The sequence below is a fragment of the Myxine glutinosa genome, unplaced genomic scaffold (assembly GCF_964187855.1).
Source record: "Myxine glutinosa unplaced genomic scaffold, kmMyxGlut1.1 SCAFFOLD_873, whole genome shotgun sequence".
NCBI lineage: Eukaryota > Metazoa > Chordata > Myxini > Myxiniformes > Myxinidae > Myxine > Myxine glutinosa.
Window position 1 is genome coordinate 32,449 of NW_027616968.1, and position 21,526 is coordinate 53,974.

Consider the following 21,526-nt stretch of genomic DNA (forward strand, 5'->3'; position numbering starts at 1 on the left):
GTACAAAGCTTGATGGCATTGGACGTCGATTGTTTGCCCTAATTCGCGAGGACCACGCCTGCATATGGAGGGCCCCTAAATCTGGCTGGCAACCGGGTCGCACCTACGCCGTGACGAGGGTGGATTCGGAATCTGGCCGGGCAGCAGCAATCTCTTAAACCAGGCGCCGTCGTCGCGAATTATGGCTAACAATTCATACGTTGAATGTTAGACGGCCAGTTAGGGCCGATATCTTTCTTGAGCATGCGTGACGCTGTATCGCGCCTGGCATGTGACTAATTGGGATGCTGACCACTGGGGTATACGGTGTCTTTCCAAGGAGGTGTCTTGTAAAGACAAAGGAAGGAACTGTCAGCCATTAGGGTTTAAACCCCATGACTCAATTGAGTATAACATCTGAAATTATATATCGTGCTTCTGAAAACCGATTTGAACTCAGCTGCAGGCAGAGGTGAGTGGACAAAATGTGGTTTCGAGGCTCGACGTGCAGGGTGGATCCTTAGCCCAGTAAGCAAGTCCTTGAATGTATGTGCCAAACAGTAGATAATATGCTCGCGACCCACGTATAGGGAAAACATGTCGCTAAACGCCTTCTTCGCAAAGGGAATAATTAATTATATATCTTTGTAGTTTCTAGTATGTCTCCTAAAAACAAAGACGTAACCAACCTCGGGAGAAATATAGACATTACATATCCTTGATTGTTAATGTATTCAGCACGTGTATCCAATCATTCATCTACCATTTAGCCTAGTGTATGAGAATATTTACTTCGGCCTGCGCTCGGGTCTGATATGTTTAGATAAAGAGCCAAAAAAGCTCAGCTCATCCAATGCTTACATCTGTTTGTCCAAGTTTGGCCTTCTGTAGGAAGGGACAATGGGAGGTGTTGTCGTTATGGCCCAGGGTTTGCTATGTCTTTAGCGCAGATTCTTGTCTGATATTTTGCTATAAATGAAATGACTTTTTGCTTATTTTTCAGCGAGTGTCTTGAGGAATTGCCCGCTGCGTGTTAGGCGGTGCATTCTTGAGCCTCGCTCCACACTGTGTGTTTGTAATCGATCCCATTAAACATTGCTGCTCTGATTCTTCTTCTTCTTCCTTCCCTTGAGGTCTTCGACCGACAATTGTCATCCCCTACTTCTACCGTTGATCTTTTCTACTCTAACCCCCCTCTCTCTCCTCTCCCGTTAATCCCACCTAACACAATCCTTAATACACTGACAAAGTCATTAAATAAGATGATTATCCATAACCTCATTTGTCAAAAACTTGACAAAAACGTGCTCTTCATTAGGAATACCTTTGACAGACAATCACCACACTCTTCACCACCACTCCTCTGTAAATGTCAATATAAATAACATGCAAATAGTTGGTTAGAAATAACTTTAGTGTACTTGCTTCATGATATTTTTCAATTAAAAGTTTTGCTTATGTGTCAGCTCACCTCTTCTCAAACTTCTTTTGTCGCCCTGGTTTAAAATCACTGATAGAATTTAGTGGACGTATTTATATGTGATCACAATCGGTTTGGTTGGTTCTGCATACAACTAGCTAACAAGCAAGAGTTAACCATTGTGTCCCTCTTGTTGTGGTTTCTGTTGACAGCTCAGAAGCCAAGAAATGTACCCAATTGCAAACCTACATTTTATCTCACATATTTGTACCATTTAACAGGTGGCGTACCTTTGGTAGCGTCTCTCCTATATTTCCACTCTGTGTGGTCATGGTCAGCACTGTCGTGATTCCTAAAGCAACTCGTGCTGGCGCAGAGTCATGGTGAATCCAGAAGGAAACCCATGATAGGATCACAATCAATATGCTGTGGAATCAGGTGGGAGATGGACAGTCAGAAAAAAAAACCCCCCAAAAAAACGAATATATATATATATAATATTAGATCAATGAACAGGATTAAATAATTAAATTGATACATGTGGGAAAATTACATGCCCAGACCAGGAATCGAACTCAGGTACTCTGGAAAACCATACCAGTGCTCTGCCATCTGAGAGTGGCTATCAATTTAATTATTTAATCTTGTTCATTAATCTAATTGCTTCACTACGCCCCCAGTGGTGTTTTTAATAGAGGACGTGGATTTGTCCCCCCCCCCCCCCATTGAAGGAAGACCCTCTCGTGCTCAGGCCGCTGGTGCTCTTAAGGTTGGCAGCGAGTGCCCCGGGAGCATTGACGGAAAGAGAGTAGCAATCATATGTGTGAGACAATTGCATGCTTGATCAGGGTCGCCCAGATAGCTCAGATGGCAGAGCACTGGTACGGTTTTCCAGATGACCTGGGTTAGATTCCTGGTCTGGGTGTGTAATTTTCCCACATATATAATTTTTTTTATATATCCGGTATGATTGATTGTTATGACTTCAACAACTCCACTCGACTTCAAGTAGATGAGCTACAAATATAATGCCATCAGAATTATTATTTAATTATGATGTTGGCAAAGAGAACAGGAAATTGTCATCATTAAATTTTCCTCCACTCCATCTTTAATGGGTATTATATAGATAAGTTGTAAGTACAATCAAAGAAAAAGAATTTCTTAAGTTTAGAATGATGCCTGTATGGGGTTACCATGGAATGTACAGCTGAATGAGATAGTAACCCATTTCACGCTTTAGGGTTAAAATTGCTTCAATGCAGGAGAAGCTACCTGCACACAGGAGCCAAAAGAAAAAGATAAAAAGTTAGTTTGGAGGTGATGTGAAAGGGTATTTGAAATGCAAGCACTTGCGTGCAACACCTGGGAAATAATTGCAATTTACATCAATGATTTGAACAGTAGGGTTAAGAGTCCACTTGTATGTTGGTACTTTTTATATATTCCAACTGATATCAACAGTGTTGCATTTTAAATACCAACCTCTTATGAAGTGAACAGGTCAGTATTGTTACAGATACGACTTTGATGGTATGGTGGGCCGAGCGGGATGGCCGCCGTATCCGTACAAGTTACCCGATTGTACTCGAACGTCGACGAAGCCGCGCTATGCTGGCTCAATAAGGAAAAGAAGACACCCGGCTGGATTATAATCACACAATACGACACCAGGGGTTCAGTTCTCAAGACCTCCGGAGGAGGTTATATTAAGGCGGAAAGGGTTAGATTACAGGGACAAGAGGGAAACATAGGAAGGTGGGCACTTAGACACAACCTTATATTAACCCTAGACAGACCACAGATAAACGGGACAAGGCTCACTCACACGGGGTTTGATGGCCAGGAAAGCGGCAGTCGATGGCTAGCACAAGGTGCACCTTGTGCTCAGGGACAGGATGGCGCGGCCCAACAGATGCAGGAGGTCTCTCAGCGCTCGTGGGTCGCGACTTTGGTGGAGATGCCGGGGAGGTCGCTCAGCGCTCGGGAGGGTGGCGTCTTGTCTTTCCAAGCTCGGGGCGCATCTCACGTCACGTCCGGCGCGGGGCCGCGTATATCCGGCGGGGAGTCACGCCCTCGCTCGTTAGCTCCGCCCCATATGGCATCGGCCCATGGCTTCTCATTGGGTGCGGGGGTTACCGGCTCCGCCCTTGACGAGGGGCCGACAGGGAGCCCCCTTCTGGGTAACCCCGTCGAGCACATGTTCAATGGCGGCCAACCGAGCCGGAGTGAGGACGCAAAGCCGCTGTTGTTGTGGTTGTTGTTGGAGCTTGAGATGATGGGAAGAGATGCGGGGAGGTATGGGAAGGTCCTAAACTCCTACTGGTGCCATATCATCACATTCTGGTGCAACGAAGAGTCATAATTAATGGAAACAAGTCCTTAACTGACATAGATTAAGAATAACTAGCAAGATGTCCTATAATTGTCTACGTGTGGTGCGGGGGACCTGGGCACGACATTTAATGGGGGAATGAAGGGGAAGATCGGCTCTAATGGGTGTTGTTTACAGACAATGGGACTAGGGAATGGGGTAAGGGGAGAGTTGGGGAGTATCGGAGAAGATAGGGGAATATTTACAAGCGGATATGGAGGTCAAATTCCATATTCGCAACATTGCACCCTTCTCTACCCTCGGGGCGTCCCGACCCGATAAATTTTTACCTACTTTAGTGTGGCACGCAATGTAGTTCCCTCTACTATTAACTCTACCCTGAGTGCGACAGTTTTACAGATATTCACAAATGAGTAAATATGTCCCCCTGCGACGTTGCACCCTTCTCCTCACAGAAACACACCCACAGGATAACCGAATCCGGAAAGAATTCGCAAACTAAACATACAGCCGGTAGGGAGCATTATTTACAAGACTACGCTGCTATTTACACTACGATCCAGGACCTGTTTTTGGAGGAACACATGCAGATGTTATGCATAGAGAGAGCGCGCTTGCCAACATCGATACACCAACCCACGAGTGCTCTGTGGCCGACGGCCTTTAATAACGTGCAGAGCACCCTTTCCGAGCATCAACAGCACCACCCCACCACCAATCGGTGCAGTCACCATTGTTCAATGAAATAAAAATAAATTCGACAACCCCTAACCCTGCAGGTGTCTCTTGCTCTTCTTGTGGTGCACTTGGTGTTTAACTAAAAGTGGTTCACCTGTATGGCATAGGTGCCACGTTGACCCATAGGTCCATCCCCGGGTGGTGCTTGGCCGCAAACGAACTGCGGTCCATCGTGGGTGGCCACAAACATTGCGGTCCATATGGTGTATCGATCCCGGCAGCAAGCAGCGAAAGTGCAGGCCCACAACTGCGTCGCCAGCACCTCTCTCTCCTCTCTCTCTACCCCAAAGCCAGATCCTCGGAGGTGGGAGACAAAAACAAGACAAGTGAGCAAGGTGGTAAGGGCGCAAAAGTGCACGCAATGCAAGGTGATGCACACTGGGGGCACATGGGAACCAGGTGAGACAGGTACGTTCCTACCGTACGCCCCCCCCACCAGGTAACCTACATGGCCCCTCCCTTACCCCTTACTGTATCAACAAAACACAACACTACCCATAAACATCTACTTTACAAATCCACAAACATCCCTACTGTCTTCCCCGTTCCTCCCATATACCAAATTCGTCTTCTCTCCCTCCTAACCAATCAAATTTGCCATTTTCAACTCTCATCAAAATTTGCCATCTCCAACTCAACATCATAATTTGCCATCACCAATTCATCATCAGTCCCTCCTAGGGAGGGAGAGATGGAATCACCCCAATGTCTCATCCACGTCGTGATGCGTCTCACAAATCCAACAACAATTCTCATTTCTGCAACACAAACAAAGAAAACACAGGTGTGGAGTCATCATCATCACCACAGGTAAGTGGCTGCGTATGGTGCGACAGGTTCATCAATCCTAACTATCTCCTAAATGACTTTAACAACTTTACACTACCCGGGGTCTTCCTCCGGCCAAACCATTGGCCCTCTTACACTATGGGTTCTAAAAACCAATTCCCATTGGCCAAACTGTGGTGCTCTTCAATTTGGGGTCTCACTCCCCCGATTCATCTCCCGGTGCCCTCGCACAATTTCTGGGCTGCGACGTGTACCTCTCCCAGTGGGTCTACCCACCTGCACACCTCCACCACTGCAGTTGCCTCCGAGCTTACCTAGCTCCTCACCCTAACCTAACTACCTGGGGAAGGCCCTCTGGCACTCTCCCCACTCGGTGCCCTCTCTGGCACTGGGCTACCCGGGTCCATCCTCCGGATCCTCGGGCACCCACTCACAACTACCGGCTCCCAGAGCCCACCTGCGGCCTCACCTGGCCGACATCCTCACAGTGGTGGAGTGCCCAACCAACTACACACACTAACAGGCTACACGCCCAGCCATTTCCACAACACTAATGCACCCATTCACAACACCATTCTGCAACCGCACCACAAATGCCAATATCCAACCACAATTTACCTGCACCCTCTACCTAACACTTACACTACCCGCCCCGGGTATCCGTGATGGGGGTCCACTCTTCCCCCATTCACACCTTCGCACCATGCACACCACTCCGTACCACTTACTCCAACTCTCTCCACACACCTGTACCTGCACACCTGTGCTCTCACACCTGGTGCCACCTGCACCCTTCTCTCCCCAAGCGCATTCGCGCTGATCCACTCACTCACTACTCATACACTGCTCCACACACCTGTCCAGTTGCACACCTGTGCAATCACACCTGTCCAGTTGCACACCTGTGCAATCACACCTGTTCAATTCTCACTCACACGACATCATCTCAGCTAACTACTCCCTTCTGAAACTTGCGCTTCCCAGTCGTCCCTTTAAACTATTGCGCTCCCACGTCATTATCATCCATACTAATCTACCTGCGTCCCCACTACAGGTATCAGTCACTAACTAAACTTAACGTCACCTAATGTCATCTTCTCTAGATCCCTAACAATATAACCTAACCCACCCGGGCTAGTTTTCACTGCCATACACCCCATAAGCTATAGCGCATTTGCCCCCCCATGGGAAGGATGGTGGATTTGCCATCCCACCACATCGGGGGTCTCTCACTACCAATTTTGCACATCAAATTTCAACAAATTAAAAATTTGCCAATCACTGCCCATCATCTGCCAATCACTACTGCCAATCCCTTGCCAATCATCAAATTTTGTTTTTCTCTAATTTTGGGTCCAAAACACTAACCTCATCACCCAGTCTACTCACTACTGCCTCTCGGTGCGCCAATTCCTGTCCAAAGCCCGGCTTCGTAAAGCCAAGCCATGAATGCTGGTTGTTCTGTGCCAGCGGCTGGGTGCGTCCCGCATTCGGTGCAGGGAAGGAGGTTTACCCGGGCCGAGATCCCACGCACCATCTCGGCACGGAGCCATCCAATGCCCCGATCTAGACCTGCCGGCACGTCTCACCAAAAAGTGGTCGCCATGACGACCCTTCCTATCGGGCTGCAAGCTCCGCCTAGTGGAGCACGGACGCGGCCGTTCAAAGCGAGGCCCAGCACGCACCGAGGGCCTGACTCGGCTATAAGTCGTTCTAAACTCTACCCCGTCTAACGTCGATGCTTCACCTGCATGCTTACATCCCGCAGCCCGTTCCTTGCTCACACATCCAGCTGTGCCCATGCTCCTCGTACCCTTCCTTACACACCCAGGTACCCTCATTCCACTCACAGCCTTGGTCACACACCTGACCACCGAACACTTTGGCACACATTCGTCGCTCGCACACCTCACCAATACACCGCTTCGCACCCCCTCCTCGGTCACCTCCTCTGTGACAATCACAGGTGTGCCCTCATTCGCACACCCAACCACGTGCCTCACCACCAACTCCAGCGTGCATTCCCACTCACGCTCTACCATTCCAGGTGTGCATCCTTCCATCCCAGGTGTACATCCTCGCTCACCTGTCACAACTAACTCACGCTCCATGTCACTCTCACTACTTTCACCTCCATTCCTGACAGCGCACTCACCCTTACTCTTGACAGCACACTCTTTCCTCATGCACCTGTCCGTCACACACCTTTCTCGCGCACACTCTCCCGTTACACCCTCTGTAACACTCACCACAGCTGTGCATTCTTCCTTGCCTTTGACAGCGCACTCTTTCCCCATGCACCTGTCCGTCACACACCTTCCTCGCGCACACTCTCCCCTTGGCACGCACTTTTTCCTCACACACCCCAGAGTCGGACTTTCTCGCACACCTCCTTTTTCGCACACCAGACCTGTCGCACACTTCACCAACGGCCTCTCACGAACACCCGGGTCTATCTCGACCCCCAAGCTTCTTAAATCCCCTGGCGCATCATACGCACGACCATATTGGTCACCACTTACACCGGGTCCTCTTCCTCTTCGCTTCTCCTCCATCACCTGCGAATCCCTCATCCGGTTAATGAGCACATCATCACGATCCAAACACAGACTTTGGACCAATTCTTTTATCTCCTCTTTTATCTCTTTCTTATCCCCTCTCCGTCGCTTCTTAATTTCGCTCATCCCTTCTTCCACTTCTTCTAATTTGTGCTTCACCTCTTTTATTCCCCGGTACGTCTCCTCAAGCTCGTCCTCCAAGGCTACCTTGACCGTTTCCATGTGCGTCCTCACCTGCCGGTCCTTCGTCTCCATTACCTCTATCACCTCGTCCAACCTCGTTGTCAGTCCCTCACGTACCATCTGACATTCCCTCTTTGTCGCTATCAAGTCGTTTTTAATTTCTTTTTGTGTCGCCTTTAAACCTCCTAATACCGCAGTGTTCCTTTGAACCTGCTCCACTAACTCCGTCTGTCCCACCGTCAGCTGCTCCACCTCCTGCGTCAGGTCCTCTATGCCCCCTTGTAACTTTACAGTCCCCTTTCTCACCTCTTTCTCCATGCGCTCCTTACAGTGCCTCACCTCCTCGCGCACTCCTCCGACCTCCTCACCCACTCCTCTTCTGATCTCCTCTCCCATCACTTGCATCTCCTGCCCAGATGCCACCCTCATCTGCTCCATTTCCTCCCTGTGAGCATCCAGTTTGGTTTCTACCCCCATTCTGACCCCCTCTATCTGCTGCCCCATTTGGTTAACTTCCCTTTCCGCTTGGTCCCTCATGTCCCTCAATTTGCCTTCCATGGTGTTTTCTAACCCCTCTAACCCTTTTTGCATCCCTTCCATTTGATTCTCTTGAGCGGCCATTCTGTTTTCTACCCCCGTTAACCCCTCCTGTATTTCCCCTAATCTATCGTCTAATTTCCCAAATTTCATGTCTAATCCCTTAAAATTATTGTCTAATCCCTCACTGGTACCCCTCGCTTCGTCCCTCATTACCCCCATTTGCTCACTCTGAGCCCTCGCTTCGTCCCTCATTACCCCCATTTGGTTTCCCATTACCCCCATTTGGCCCTCCAATCGCTCACCCTGAGCATCCATCCGGTTCCCCATTTGTCCCATTTTGGCTTCTAGCCTGTCCATAAGGGCCCCCATTTGCAGGAGGAAAAGGTTCGGATCCACCAGGGGCGCTGTCACGGTCGCCGGCGCGGTGACCAGCGAGGCGCCATTTTGCGCGCCTGCTACCCTCGCTGTTTCGCTCTCCTCACGTCCCTCATTTTGGTCCTGGATCGACCCTACCTCACTCTCCCCTACCGGACCCCAGCCGTCTTGATCCGCCATAGCGCGACTTTCAAAATTCGGGTTTTTATTATTTATTTTTTTTTTTGTAAAACACAATCAAATTTCGCTGTTATAATTTCGAGCGCGTAAACGCGCTCCGGGTCCAATCTCACTCCTCGACACCAATTGTTACAGATACGACTTTGATGGTATGGTGGGCCGAGCGGGATGGCCGCCGTATCCGTACAAGTTACCCGATTGTACTCGAACGTCGACGAAGCCGCGCTATGCTGGCTCAATAAGGAAAAGAAGACACCCGGCTGGATTATAATCACACAATACGACACCAGGGGTTCAGTTCTCAAGACCTCCGGAGGAGGTTATATTAAGGCGGAAAGGGTTAGATTACAGGGACAAGAGGGAAACATAGGAAGGTGGGCACTTAGACACAACCTTATATTAACCCTAGACAGACCACAGATAAACGGGACAAGGCTCACTCACACGGGGTTTGATGGCCAGGAAAGCGGCAGTCGATGGCTAGCACAAGGTGCACCTTGTGCTCAGGGACAGGATGGCGCGGCCCAACAGATGCAGGAGGTCTCTCAGCGCTCGTGGGTCGCGACTTTGGTGGAGATGCCGGGGAGGTCGCTCAGCGCTCGGGAGGGTGGCGTCTTGTCTTTCCAAGCTCGGGGCGCATCTCACGTCACGTCCGGCGCGGGGCCGCGTATATCCGGCGGGGAGTCACGCCCTCGCTCGTTAGCTCCGCCCCATATGGCATCGGCCCATGGCTTCTCATTGGGTGCGGGGGTTACCGGCTCCGCCCTTGACGAGGGGCCGACAGGGAGCCCCCTTCTGGGTAACCCCGTCGAGCACATGTTCAATGGCGGCCAACCGAGCCGGAGTGAGGACGCAAAGCCGCTGTTGTTGTGGTTGTTGTTGGAGCTTGAGATGATGGGAAGAGATGCGGGGAGGTATGGGAAGGTCCTAAACTCCTACTGGTGCCATATCATCACATTCTGGTGCAACGAAGAGTCATAATTAATGGAAACAAGTCCTTAACTGACATAGATTAAGAATAACTAGCAAGATGTCCTATAATTGTCTACGTGTGGTGCGGGGGACCTGGGCACGACATTTAATGGGGGAATGAAGGGGAAGATCGGCTCTAATGGGTGTTGTTTACAGACAATGGGACTAGGGAATGGGGTAAGGGGAGAGTTGGGGAGTATCGGAGAAGATAGGGGAATATTTACAAGCGGATATGGAGGTCAAATTCCATATTCGCAACAGTATAATAGCTTTTACACACAGCACACGACTAGCACGACGGAACAGGTTTGAACGCCAAATTGAGGGCTAATTACCTATCGGAGGTACAGAACAAAATGCATTTACTAGCTCTATCCTCAGAAAATCCATTTCAATCTTAGCAAAATTAGATTTCAACCTTTAAAGCTCAGATGAGCTTTGAAGCTTTAAAGCTCTTTCAAATACAATTTCAACCTTTCAACCTCCATTGAAGAGGAGGAGTGCATTACCATGTTGATCAGATAATAAAGGCAAAATTGCTGTAATACCAGAGACATCTTTCAAAAGGAATGCCAGTCAAATACAATCCTAGAATGGTAGCTGAGTTGGAATTACGATAATCTCAGCACCAGGATAAAGTCATTAAGTGATGCGCTTTGGACATAATAACAAATCCTACTATTAATTTGCAATTGGTCACTGGCTTTGACACCAATACAATACTTTTATTACGGACCGTAGGCATCAAAAAGCTACATATATCGAACAAACAGCTTCAAATGGAGCACCTCGCTGCCATTAGAACATTTAAATTGCATCAGATGTGGCAATAAATGCAAATTGATGCTCCCGGCTTGCTGGCTTGATGACAGAAGACGGCATTTGCATTTTTGCCACCTATATCCCCACCCTGTTCAGAATCCCGTGCGTGCAATTGTTAATAAGTCTAAAATTGGTCAACCATGCCCTCCTCCAACTAGAGAAGCTTGATTATTACATTCAGAGGTAGAGCATGGAATATCTAACCACGGTGGAGGGGGGTAGGGGGGGGGGCAGAACTGAAAGCTGAGGATGTGGGGTATGGTGTTAGTAGGCTTTGCATGCCTATACTGTGTACTGATTCATCATATATATTCTCCGCCAGTCTGTCTGTCTGTCAGTCTGGGAGGGGCTTCAGAATAGAATCGTTGCCATTTTCACCTCCCCCACCGAAGGTGGATGGAGGTTATGTTTTCACCCTTGTTTGTTTGTCTGTTTGTTTGTGAACAAGATATCTAAAAAAAAAAGTTGTGGACGGATTCAAATAAAATTTGGCAGACAGGTAGTATAAGTGACAAGGACGAAATGATTAGATTTTGGTGAAGATCTGGATTGGGATCCGGCTAGTAGAATTTTTAAAGTAATTCTTCACCATTGGGAGATAGGGCCAAAACCGACATATAGCAGGATATCTCAAAGTTATGGACAAGTTATGACTAAACTTGGTGGACGAGTTGGTTAGGTGACAAGAACAAGCCGATTAGATTTTGGTTGAGATCCGAATCCAGATCCGGCCTCTCAGTGGGATACAAAACAAACTGTTCAGCCTGGCGGAGGTATGCGCTCGACTGAGTGCCGTTCTCGTGTTTGCTCTGTATAGGTATGAATTTCATGAGCCTCTTTTGTAAGGCTCACATGCTTTCTGACTCTGTCAGAAAACTGTCAGTAAGATAGTTTAACACTTGGTTGCAGCAAAAGAGAAGAAAATCGGCCGAAAATTGGTTATTGTCCTGCAATGTAAAGTCCATTCAAACTCCCCCATGACTTCTTCTTAACTCCAATTTCCCATGTTATTTCATTTTTCATATTCTCTCAAAGATTATTTAAGACTCATATGCAAGAAAAGGGGAGACACGTTGGATGAATATTATCATTTTTAGACAAAAATTCATTTTAATTGCCATTTTTCATTATAATAACCATTTTGAATGTTTAATAGCCGTGATGAGGGAACCTTATTTGAGGTAATTAGGTCACCAACAGGTAACCCGACATAAAAGGCGAGAGGAACCTGTGAGACCTAATTATCCCAACTGGTGTCCGTGGTTGCTTAACAACCCGTCGGGCCAAGAAGTTATCCAGTGGCCTCAGGGTCAGTAGTGGCGGTGGGGCCGGGTACACACCTCATGAGCTGGCACGATAGTGTGTATGTATATACACTACATGACCAAACGTATGCGGACACCCCTTCTAATTAGTGGACTTGGCTGTTTTGGCCACACCCATTGCTGACAGGTATATATAATCAAACACACAGCCATGCAATCTCCATAGACAAACATTGGCAGTAGAATGGGCCGTACTGAAGAGCTGTGACTTTCAATGTGGCACCATCATAGGATGCCATCTTTCCAACCAGTCAGTTCGTCAAATTTCTGCCCTGCTACAGCTGCCCCTGTCAACTGTAAGTGCTGTTATTGTGAAGTGGAAACGTCTAGGAGCAACAACAGCTCAGCTGCGAAGTGGTAGGCCACACAAGCTCACAGAACAGGACCGCCGAGTGCTGAAGCACGTAGCGCGTAAAAATCATCTGTCCTCGGTTGCAACACTCACTACCGAGTTCCAAACTGCCTCTGGAAGCAACGTCGGCACAACAACTGTTCATCGGGAGCTTCATGAAATGGGTTTTCATGGCCGAGCAGCCGCACACAAGCCTAAGATCACCATGCGCAATGCCAAGCGTCGGCTGGAGTGGTGTAAAGCTCGCCGCCATTGGACTCTGGAGCAGTGGAAACACGTTCTCTGGAGTGATGAATCACGCTTCACCATCTGACAGTCCAACGGACGAATCTGGGTTTGGCGGATGCCAGGAGAACGCTACCTGCTCGAATACATAGTGCCAGCTGTAAAGTTTGGTGGAGGAGGGATAATGGTCTGGGGCTGTTTTTCATGGTTGGGCTAGGCCCCTTAGTTCCAGTGAAGGGAAATCTTAATGCTACAGCATGCAATTTTTTATTTTTTTATTTTTATTTTTTTTGTATACAAGGTCGAGGCTCGTGAAAGAGCTAACATTGATCACAAAAAAGACAAACTGACACATAAAACATAAAACATATGATAAAGGGAATGGGAGAACAAGATGGAGAGCAGGGACATCGGGAGATCTGTGGGAGGGAGAGGGCTTGGGGGGGAGAGGAGGCATGGGAGGGGGTGGGGGGGGATAACATTCTAGACGATTATGTGCTTCCAACTTTGTGGCAACAGTTTGGGGAAGGCCCTTTCCTGTTTCAGCATGACAATTCCCCCATGCACAAAGCGAGGTCCATACAGAAATGGTTTGTCGAGATCTGTGTGGAAGAACTTGACTGGCCTGCACAGAGCCCTGACCTCAACCCCATCGAACACCTTTGGGATGAATTGGAATGTTGACTGCGTTGGATTGAACCTTCGTTTAAAATGAGTGAAATTAAATATTTTGAAAATTTCAAATCATTCTCACTCAGATTTCAACATCATCATAATGCATATTGTTGAGTTGTTTATACTTTCTTTATGATATTGTACTGTATAAGATGATTTGTAATACCAGATACCACCAGGTGGCGCTATACGGTACACATTCACGGAGAGAATTGGGGTCTTTCCCCCACCCTGAACCCCTTCCCTCAGATATGTTGTCCAGACAGAAACCATAATTGGAGTACCATGCAAAATTTGGTTGGATTTGGTTCCAAGGTGGACATGCTTGGCGATGACGTCATGAGGTTCGCTCATTAGGTTGGAGAACCAGATTACAGATACCAATTAGTAACTCCCAACCGCATCCAGGTCGACTCCATATGATGAGTGGACACCAGAGATAATGTTACCGTGTGGCAGGCGGTGTTTATCGCTCCCAGCAAGGTGCAGCAGCAGTTGTATGGGACACCTTGCTGGCGGTTCCCCACTGATGATATGAAGGTCGCATAATGACTGATATAAAAACCGAAAGGTTTTCAGAGTTACAAGTGTATGGAAGGCTCACTGCGTTGCCCTGATGAAGCCCCAACAAGGGCGAAACCAGGTCGGTAACTGTGAGTTTTGCATGCACTTGTGACAGTATCTGAATTTATAATCCATAATAATGACGCAATGCTAGATGGCTCCCCTGGAGCTTTGCAGGCAAGGCGGACAGGCATGGCGATGACGTCATGACGTTCGCTCATTAGGTTGGAGAACCAGATTACAGATACCAATATATATATATACATACACAGATACACTAGTATAAGGCCGTCAAAAATGACGGGTTGGAACAGTTTTTGACAGTACAGCCATGTGAGCATGCCAAAGTCTGAAGTCTGGTCCGAGTGTCAGGGGTGCTTATATCATCTTTATTTGTGGGACATCCTACAGACATAAATGAACACTCGTTTCACTCTGCACACATTGCACATCATGTGCAGCAAATTTCACCTCCCTGTGCCTTGCATTTATTGTGATTACAAAAATACCGCTTCTGTACACCGACATTGAGGCTCAGTTTGCATGCCACCGTCTACAATTCCAATGTAAGAGGCATAATTACTCTTCTTTTGGGTCTTCGGAGTCCTTGGGGTCTTTTGTGTCCTCTGGGTCATTTGGGTTCTTTGAGTCTTCAGCGTTTTTTGTGTCTTCTGGTTCATTGGTCGGTGTCTTTTGGGTCACTTCAGTCTTTTGAGTCGTTCGAATATTTTGGGTCCTCGATCTGGATCTTTGGGGTATTTAAGTTTATTCAGGGTATTTTGTGTCTTAGGGGTAATTTGGGGTCCACTGGGTCCTCAGGGTCTTTAAGGGGCTCCGGTGTCTTTTCGGTCTTTTGGATTGCTTGGGTCTTTGGGGTGTTTCGGGTCTTTAAGGGTCTATGGGGTATTTTGGGTCTTGGGGTCTTTTCGGGCTTTGAGATTTTTTTGGGGTCTTCATGGTCTTCAAGGGTTTTTTGGAAATTTTGGGGCTTGGGGTCCTTTGGGGTATTTTTGGTCTTTTTGATCCTTTCAGTAACCGGGATCTTTTGGGTCTTCGGGCTCTTTTTGGTCTTTACGGTTCTTTGGGTCCTTTGGGTCTTCGGGGTCTTTGGGATATTTGGGGTCTTGAGGGTCTTTTGGGTTTTTGTGGTCTTTTGGATCTTTAAGGGCCTTGGTGTCTATGGGGTATTTTGGGTTTTCAGGGACTTGTCGGTCTCTTAAGTCCTCTGGGTCATTTGGGTGCTTTGGGTTTTCAGGGTCTTTAAAGGTCTTGGGATATTTTGGGTATTCAGGGTATTTAAGGGTTTTTGGGTATCTTGGGTCTTTGGGGTATTTTGGACCTTTGGGGTGTTTATCGGTTTTCGGGTCTTTAAGGGTCTTTGGGGTCTTTTGGGTCTTTAAGGATCTTGGGGCCTTTTGGGGTTTTTTGGTCTTTGGAGTATGTTGAGTCATTTGGGTCTTTAACAGTCTTTAACAGTCTTCAGTGTCTTCGGGGTCTTCAGGGTATTTTGGGTGTTTGGGGCCCATTGGGTCTTCAGGGTCTTTTGTGTCTTTTTGGTATTTTGGGTTTTCAGAGTCCTTGGGGTCTTCTGGGTCCTTGGGGTATTTTGGGTCCTTTGGGTCATTTGGGTCCTCGGGATTGTTTGGGTCTTTTGGATCCTCGGGGTATTTTGGGTCTTCAGGGTCTTTTGGGTCCTCAGGGTATTTGGGTCTTTCGGGTCTTCATGCTCTTTCACAGTATTCAGGGTGCTTTGGGTCTTCGGGGTATTTTGGGTGTTTGGGGGTCCATTGGGTCTTCAGGGTCTTTTCAGTCTTTTGGATCTTCAGAGTCCTTGGGGGTCTGCTGAGCCCTTGGGGTATTTTGGTCCCTGTCATTTGGGTCCTTGGGGTTGTTTGGGTCTCTTGGATCCTTGGAGTATTTTGGGTCTTCGGGGTATTTTGGGTCTTCAGAGTCCTTGGGGTCTTCTGGGTCTTCATGTTCTTTTGTGTCTTTAACAGTCTACAGGGCATTTTGGGTGATTGGGGTCCATTGGGTCTTCTGGGTCCTTGGGGTATTTTGGGTCCTCCTCAGAGTATTTTAGGTATTTTAACCGGTTGACACGCGGTCGTGTTCAAAGATTTCCCCTTAAACTCCCCCCCACTCAAATCCCTCCTAAAGCACAACTCAAAGCGTTTAAAACCGACCCTTATGAAGGGACACACACACACACACACACACACACACACACACACACACACACACACACACACACACACACACGCACGCACGCACACACACACACGCACACACACACACAGTGTTTTATATTGTAGATTTCAACAAAATAAGCAATACGGACCATAAATGCAACATGACGCTGATGTATTGCTCATAAATTATGCCAACACATCACCTCCAAGCTAGGAAGGCGTCCGTGTGGCACTCAGGTCTTTGAAGACCAAGATTTATTGTCACAAATAAATGAAAGCAGAGCCACTGATCCAGATTTCGCCTCATTATGGGATCGTCAGGGTGACTTACACCAAATCGTTTATTTTTTACCATGCCATGTTGAACAAAAGGTACAGCAAAAAGAGAAGGGGGAAATGTCAACAGCAGGAGCAAGGGACAAAATAGACGGAAAAGGACAACAAGGGATGCAGGCAGGAATGATGGGTAGGGGAGAATGCTGGAGGTAGATGAGATGGATAGAGAAACAAACTGTCAGGAGGAAAAACTGGAAAATAAATTGGGGGAGGAGGGAAGGGAGAGTGTTTTAAAGGGTGTAGAAAGGATCATGGTTTTGGATGGTGGATGATCTGAGATGGTGGTGAATAGCTGTCTTGAAGACCTGGAGGGAGGAATGAGATTGAAGGGAATGTGGAAGTTGCTTCTATAGGCAGGAAAAAAGAGGAACAATAGAGTGAAGGTGAGCAATGATCCTGCATTTTGTGAGTTTCACGAGAAGGGGGTTACTGGTAGACCGTGTGCGCCCTGCAGAAACTTGGAGGGGGGGGGGGGGGGGGACAAAGCAAGGAGAGGGAAGAGGGTGCAAGACCAGAAAGGAGGCGGTAGAAGACAGAGACCACCGACCTGCAATGGGAAAGTGATAGGCCCATAGACTCAGCTTCATCGCGGAAGATTCCAATGATCTTGAAGGCCTTGGTTTCCATGGCGTCAAGCCGAGTAAGATGGGAGGCTGGGGCGCTTCAACATGTGGCCTGCCCAAGAAAGATCATGGCTGATCTTGAGGCCCAAAAGTTTCATTGACTGAAGTTCTTCAAGAGGATTTGATATATCTCTGAAAAATACCAGTCTGTTACCACAGCAATGCAATTTCAACTCCTAGGTTACTTCCATGACATCATCGATCAATGACATCCATTCATCTACATAAGATGGTGGATAGGATAGATGGTGGCTTCCATGAAATGTCCACTAAATATTTAATGCCATTCCAGGAAATGTATGGTAGAACTTGCCCATCCAAATAGTACTAATAGCCCCTCCAGCTTATCTACTGAGAGACATCATTGGCTGTCAAGTTGATCAGCATTATAATGTGCGACCTTTACCTGTAGTGTAATCCGAAGTGCAAGTGCCTGTTTTCAAACGATGAAGCATGAATTGAGGTAGTTCGAGTTGCTCATCCACTTGCACAGGGTTGTGCTTCTCCCACTGGAACAGAAGATCTTCGGTCGAGTATCCATCTGATCACATCATTAAATGCTCAACTTTACTGCGGATCAAACCATTCGAAATGATAGTACATGTATGTATACCATATGTAGAAGTCATTTTATCTGGAACCATTGTAACATAACCTACACTTATTGATGCACAACCTGAATGGTCCACAGGTTTATACGAGGTCGTGCGCAAAATTTTGAGTTGTCTAGTTTGGTTTCAATTTCCAACCCAATTATAACCTGTTATTTTGGGATTTCGCAGGCAATGCGACACCTCGTTGGACGCTAAATATCGCACGTGAAGAGTGGGTGGATTATTGCTGGCAAACTGGCCAAAGGTTGCTTTTTCATGAGAATTCTTATTTTGGGATTACTATATGAGTTGAGAGTATCGTTGAGAGAGAGGAAGACAAATTATGAATTGCGAAAGATGATGGGAATATTGCCTGTGATTGTTGCTGTGAAGAGGAACAGGTTGAGATGGTTTGGTCATGTATTGAGGAAGGATGAAAGTGACTGGTTGAGAAGAGTGATGGAAATGAATGTAGAAGGAAGTAGAGGACGGGGAAGACCGAGAAAGACTTGGCTAAAGATGGTGGAAGAAGAAATGCGGGCAAGGGGGTTAACAAGGGGAGATGCAGAAAATAGGGCAAAATGGAGAAGATTGTCATGGGGACCGCAAGGCTAACCCCCACTCTAGCAGGGAACATGGCCTTAAAATGCATGTTGTTGTTGTTGTTGTATATGAGTATTATTTTATTGTCATGTCAAAATAAAAAATATTTGTTTTCCAAATGCAACATCAACTAGAACGGGCACTCGGTAGAGCGCATACCTTCGCCGCAGCTACTGTTCTGTACTTGGCATGGGAGTGTAGGGAACAGAACAGTGAACATTTGACCTTTTCGTGACCTTGACCTTGACCTTTGACCCGATTGCTCCCAAAATCTAATCAAATGTGTCCCGTATAATAACCAATCATCCCACCAAATTTCATGCAATTCGGTTGAATACTTTTTGAGTTATGCGAATAACATACACACACACACACACACACACACACACAGACATACAAATAAATACACAGCGATCAAAACATAACCTTCCGCTTTTGCGAAGGTAACAAGAGTTCTCTTTTTTGGTAAATTAGAATTAAATTATTACCTCTGCCACCGACTGTTTGTCTGTGCGTCAAAAAGATATCTCAAAAAGTTGTGGACGGATTCAGATCGAAATTTGCTGGAGAGGTTGTGGTATTGACAGGGACGAATTGATTAGGTTTTGGTGAAGATCCGGATCTGGGTGCTAGAATTTTGAAGTGATTCTTTACCATTGAGAGATCGGGCGAAAAATGATATACAACATGATATTTTCAAAAAGTTGTGGACAGATTATGACAAAACTTGGTGGATGAGTTGGTTTGGTGATAAGAACAAGCCGATTCGATTTTGGTTCCTGTCCGAATCCAGACCCAGGCCTATCAGTGGATACAAAACGTAAACTGTTCAACCTGGTGGAGGTATGTGCTCTACCGAGTGCAGTTCTCGTTGTTACTTCTATTATTAGCCCGTAACCCAAGCAGCAGGAACGGAGTTTTGCAATTGCTTCTGTACGTCTGTCTGTCTTTCTGTTTGTCTGTCTGTCTGTCCGTCTGTTTGTCTGCCTGGCCCTAACATTTTCGCCATTTGAGCTTTTGTCATCGAATTTTCAACATAGCCTTAATATGAGAATATGGAGAAGACAAATGAATAATTCGGCCAAAGGTCAAAGGTCAAAGTCACATAAAATCGTCAATTTTCATCCAAATGACCCTAAAGTTTTACAACTTCCAATTTGGTGATCCATTATGCTTCACCAATCAAAACCTACTAGCCGATTGTTTCGTTGTTTTTTTTATGCAAAGGTCAAAGGCCAATGTTGCATAAAATCTACCATTTTCATCCAATTGACCCGAAATTTTAATAACTTGCCCATTGGGTCACCTAATTGGTTCACCAATCAAAAGCTAGAAAGTGATTTTTTTAAATCAAAAGGTCAAAGGTCAAGGTTGCATAAAAGATCAATGTCAATGACCCAATTCATCACGTGAAACCTGTGTTATTTTAGGTCATACAACAACAACAACAACAACAACATGCATTTTAAGGCCATTTTCCCTGCTAGAGTGGGGGTTAGCCTTGCGGTCCCCATGACAATCTTCTCCATTTTGCCCTATTTTCTGCATCTCTCCTTGTTAACCCCCTTGCCCGCATTTCTTCTTCCACCATCTTTAGCCAAGTCTTTCTCGGTCTTCCCCGTCCTCTACTTCCTTCTACATTCATTTCCATCACTCTTCTCAACCAGTCACTTTCATCCTTCCTCAACACATGACCAAACCATCTCAACCTGTTCCTCTTCACAGCATCAATCACAGGCTCTATTCCCATCATCTTTCGCAATTCATCATTTGTCTTCCTCTCTCTCAACGATACTCCGCAAATCCATCGAACCATTCGCATTTCCACCCTTTCCAACATTCGCTGCTTCTCTATGTTCATTACCCATGTCTTGCTCCCGTAAATCATAACACTTCTCACACATGCAGCATACACCTTTCCCTTCAGCTTCAACGACACTCCCCTCCTCATCAGCACGCCACTCAGTTCCCGAAACTTCTTCCATGCACATCTCACTCTAGCAACCGTTGCCGAGTCTGATCCACCTTCTGCATTCAGCATGTCTCTGAGGTAGCAAAATGTTTTCACACCTTCCAGCTTCACGCCGTCTCCAAGATCCAACTCAACATTTCCTCCATCTGCAGCTCCCTCTGTGCAGACCTTACATTTGAATGTAGCTGCCACACTGGTTAATGACCCTCTCAGGCCACTACATTTTTGATGAACCCACTCAGCGCACATTGTACATTGAATGGAGGTCACTGCGACACCCTTCCTACACACAGCACAGGGTCACTTCGCAGTTCTTTCCACCTCACCACATGCTTTACCACTTGCCATCACCTTCGTCTTTCCGATATTCACCTTCAGACCTTTTGTCTCCATACATTCCTTCCACTTGTTCATCTTTTCCTTTAGTCCATCCAAACTTTCCGCAATCAACACCAGATCATCTGCATACAACAACTCCCATGGTAAACCCTCCTTTACGTTCTGAGCCAGCACCTCCATCACAGCTACAAATAGTAGTGGACTTAGTACCGACCCCTGATACACTCCCACCTTCACCTCAAACTCACCACTGTTCCCGTCCTTTGTCCTTACAGCTGTGCACGCTCTTTTGTACATTGCCATCACTACTCTGATCAACCATTCCTCCACTCCTAACTTCCTCAATACCCATGTCAATACTTTGCGTGGAACCCTATCGAATGCTTGCTCCAGATCAACAAACCCAAGAAACAACTTCTTCCTCTTCTCCATGTACTTCTCCTGCAACTGCCTCACAATGAAAAGCGCGTCTGTCGTTCCTCTTCCTGGCATAAATCCAAACTGCATTTCGTCGATCTTCACTTTCTTCCTTATCCTCCTCTCCAACACACTTTCCAATACCTTCATTCCATGCTCCAATAACTTTATCGCTCGGTACGAGCAACACACCAGAGGGTCACCTTTTCCCTTGTATAGAGGGACGAGGGTACTCAGTTCCCAATCCACTGGAATGCGGCCTTCTTTCACCACCAGATTACAGATCTCTGTCATTCTCTTCACACCCCAACTTCCTGCTGCCTTCAACATATGTCCCACAACTCCCGTCGGCCCTCCCGCTTTTCTACTCTTCATTGCTTTTATCGCTTCCTCAACTTCTTTCTCAGTTATCTTCTCTGCCG

The 21,526-nt window shown here is 46.9% G+C and overlaps 1 protein-coding gene across 2 annotated transcripts in view; it reads right to left on the reverse strand.

Moving 5' to 3' along the window:
- The window catches only part of LOC137426689 (glycine receptor subunit alphaZ1-like), a 115,889-nt gene that overhangs the window by 15,032 nt on the left and 79,331 nt on the right, over nucleotides 1-21,526 (reverse strand). For both annotated transcript variants that reach the window (XM_068115480.2, XM_068115487.2), the window contains 3 exons: nucleotides 17,587-17,721; nucleotides 2,596-2,674; nucleotides 1,690-1,825 (listed from right to left, as the gene is read on the reverse strand). In XM_068115480.2, the coding sequence (XP_067971581.1) occupies nucleotides 1,690-1,825; nucleotides 2,596-2,674; nucleotides 17,587-17,721 (350 nt within the window). The remainder of the gene's footprint in view (nucleotides 1-1,689; nucleotides 1,826-2,595; nucleotides 2,675-17,586; nucleotides 17,722-21,526) is intronic.